This window comes from Sinocyclocheilus rhinocerous, unplaced genomic scaffold (genome assembly GCF_001515625.1).
Source record: "Sinocyclocheilus rhinocerous isolate Xijiao unplaced genomic scaffold, SAMN03320098_v1.1 scaffold70, whole genome shotgun sequence".
NCBI lineage: Eukaryota > Metazoa > Chordata > Actinopteri > Cypriniformes > Cyprinidae > Sinocyclocheilus > Sinocyclocheilus rhinocerous.
In genome coordinates, this window is record NW_015624555.1 from 520,455 (window position 1) to 523,807 (window position 3,353).

The following is a 3,353-nucleotide window of genomic DNA, read 5'->3' on the forward strand; positions in this document are numbered from 1 at the left end:
GTACACACACACACATGATTCCACCCAATCAGCTTATCTTTGTAAAATGGAACAGCTTCTTAAATAACTGAATGTGCACTCTTAACTTCAGCCAATCAAGCATTATATTATGATATTATGATAATTAAGCACTATTTAATGATAGAACTAGTGATTAGAACTAAAACTTGGTAACCATGAATGAATGCATATTTGTCATTTTAACTGAACTTAGGACTGGTGGTGGTGTTTAAGATATTGTTGGTCATAGGTAATAGTAATTATTATTAAAAGATACTAGGCCTACTACTACTACTACTATTATTATCTGCTGGGTTCATGAATATTAATCACGTTGTCAGCGTTCGCTCGAACTGATTTGCTGAAATCAAAACGGGGATGGTAATCGATGAGTGCCAGCCAACGAGAGCTGTTCGCGCATTAGCTCCGTCCACTGCCGAGAAACCGGCATATCTTCTGCTTGTTCTTAAAAGCTGAATAATTCTAAATGAACTCTGTTATTTTGACAGGAAAATACAACAAAGAATATGGTTTACATGTAGCGCGTGGATTCAGCGTGGTATGCAAGACTCTCGTTCTCTCTCTTTGCATGTGTGAGAAACACAGCGCTATCAGTAAAGCGACGGCGAGTCGTGCGCCTTCACACTAGTTTACGGTACGTCAAATACAGGTGCGCTGCGTGCTACATACTGCGCATCCATTGAGTACATGACATGATCCATTGAGCGCATCCAAATAGTACAGATCGCTTGACGGAGAGCGAAACTCAAGCGCTCAGTCAGCGTGTTTATCGAGTGAAAATCTGTGTTGAACACCTCTCACACACATACTGGCGAGTAAAATCTAAGAATTTATTAGCCAATGGCTAATGTTAGATATTATTTAGTCGCCCAGAGTAAGATTTAGTCGCATATGCGAGTGATTTACTCGCAATGTAGAGGGTTGTTATGTGAAAAATTATGCGTTTTTCGAACCACCAAGCATGAGAGCATGTTCTAGTACACCCCAAAACAAAATCAAGACTTTGTAAAAGAGCACAATAGGACCCCTTTAACTGATACACTGATGGTTTTGACTGTTTGACACTGTAAAGCTACTTTAACACAATAAAGCGCTATATAAATAAAGGAGACTTGACTTGACAATAACATCAGCAAACTGTGACCCATTATTGAGGGGAATGAATCGCATGCGATTTTGAACGCGATTTTGTGTAGCTTGTCAGTGAACTACGGCTCTGTGTAGTAAATGCCGCTCCATCTGAAAGCACGTGCTTGAGATTTACTACTAATCACCAGAAGCGGCTTTACTGACGAGATTCGCATGAAAATCGCATTAGATTTTTTGCCCAGCCCTACAGACAACCAACATCTACTTGGATTTGAGCCTGCAGCATCCTCAAACATCATTTAATTCACTGTTCATTGACATCATCATCACTCCATGTACCTCCATGTGGTCCAGCTGGCGCAGGCGGGCGTTCCTGGTCGTGTTGAGTCGAGCTTTGGTCTCGTCCATCTGAGATTTCAGCACCAGTGATTCATTATAGAGCACAGAGAACTGAGACTGCAGACAGTGATACTCAGCGCTCTCTCTGGCCACCTCCTCAGCCCTGGACAACAGCTCCACCTGACAGAGAGACAACAATGCATGCCTTATTAATGAATCTGAATCATTCTAATAGCATTATTCATATAAAGTGCACTTTTATGGTTTACAATACTGCATTAAATTGCTATTCATTTCACATCAACAGTTTCCATTCCAGTTCACATTTATTTTTAATAATGCTTTGTTATTTATAATGTTTTTTTTTTTTTCATTCAGGGAAGCTGCAGTAAATCCCACTGATACTAAAGGAGTGATTCACTCTGTTCCAGAGTATCTGGGTCTTCAAGTGTTAGCTGATAAGGAGCTTTCTTTCAAGGACAAGATATGAATGTGTGGGGTTTGTAATTTTTCACTCCGAAGAGCTGAACAGTTGACTGCCTCTAAATATCAGATTTAATCTGGTATTGCCTGAACAGGAGGCAATACTCACACAATAAGCATAAGATGGATCTAACAAGGTAATGGTGTATGTGGTCTCGAGGGCTTTACCTTCATGTTATTGTTCTCCTGGTAAACCGTCTGCAGGTCCTGCTGGAGCTTCTGGAGCTCACCGAGCCGATTATCTGCCAGCTCTCTGTTCTGCTCCAACTCACTGTTCATCTCCTCAAACTAACAAGAGATGAAAAAGAGATTTAATAGCATATTGTGATTCAATGTTAAGACAGTGTTCAGGTTCAAAACAAAACATTTTATATAGCAACATTTTCTAATCATTTTGCCAAGGCTCTACCAATGTCAACAACATATGTTTGAGCAGGCTAGCAAATATTAAAGATACACTAACATTACCATTCATAACTTTGGGGTAAAGATATTTATTTATTGACAGAAATTAACAAAGAACTACATTCCACTAAATTGATCAAAAGAGACTTAATTGATCAAAAAGAGACTTATGGTGTTTTTACTCTATTTTTGATCAAATAAATGCAGCTTTGGTGAGCATAAGAGACTTCTTTCAAATACAATTAAAAACCTTAAAGACTCCAAACTTTTGAATGGTAGATTACACTTGCTAGAGCTGAATATATATATGATGCACCTGCAAGTCCCAATACTCAACGGAAGGATCATACAGTGTGCAAATAGCTGCTTACTTCACGTTTACAGTGAGATTCACTGACACCAAGTGCAAATATTGACACTAAATGTTTATATGACTGGTCGTTTACCTTTCTTTTGTTGATGGTGATGGTTCCACATACACTGCTTGCTTCGCCATACACCTTATAACCTTTACTGTTCACCTGGTTATGATGGAAGAGCACAATATCTATCAGTTCTACCACATTGTAAAACAAGAAAAATACTATATCTTGGTTTTACAAATTACAAATGTCTATCAGAGACAACATAAAACAGAATGCAAGTTCACCCTCAAGAGAACTTTGAAATATCCCAGTGTTTTTTTGTTTTTAAACCACTGTCATTTGCTATTATTGCAGTAACATTCACTACATTACTGGTCACTGACATTAATATAGGTAATTAATAAAAGCCTGTATTATCCATAACAAGTAGCCTAAATCAAAGACTAAATACCCACGACTGAGGTCCCTTGAGCAAAGCACCGAACCCCTAAATGGCTGGCTGCCCACTGCTCCGGGGGTGGGTGTGTGTGTGTGTGTGTGTGTGTGTGAGTGTGAGTGTGAGTGTGTGTGGGTGAGTGTGTGTGTGTGCGTGTGTCAAGTCAAGTCAAGTTTATTTGTACAGCGCTTTTCACGATACAAATCATTGCAAAG

General features: G+C 39.2%; 2 protein-coding genes across 3 annotated transcripts in view; one reads left to right on the plus strand and one right to left on the minus strand.

Annotated features, from left to right (window-relative positions):
• Window positions 1-3,353, minus strand: part of LOC107742465 (E3 ubiquitin-protein ligase BRE1A-like) — a 21,232-nt gene that overhangs the window by 11,605 nt on the left and 6,274 nt on the right. For both annotated transcript variants that reach the window (XM_016555435.1, XM_016555442.1), the window contains exons 9-11: window positions 2,784-2,858; window positions 2,101-2,220; window positions 1,450-1,629 (exon numbers count right to left, since the gene is read on the minus strand). In XM_016555435.1, coding sequence (XP_016410921.1) covers window positions 1,450-1,629; window positions 2,101-2,220; window positions 2,784-2,858 — 375 coding nt within the window. The remainder of the gene's footprint in view (window positions 1-1,449; window positions 1,630-2,100; window positions 2,221-2,783; window positions 2,859-3,353) is intronic.
• The window catches only part of LOC107742480 (fructose-bisphosphate aldolase B), a 17,360-nt gene that overhangs the window by 1,942 nt on the left and 12,065 nt on the right, over window positions 1-3,353 (plus strand). The gene's annotated exons all lie outside the window — the stretch shown is intronic.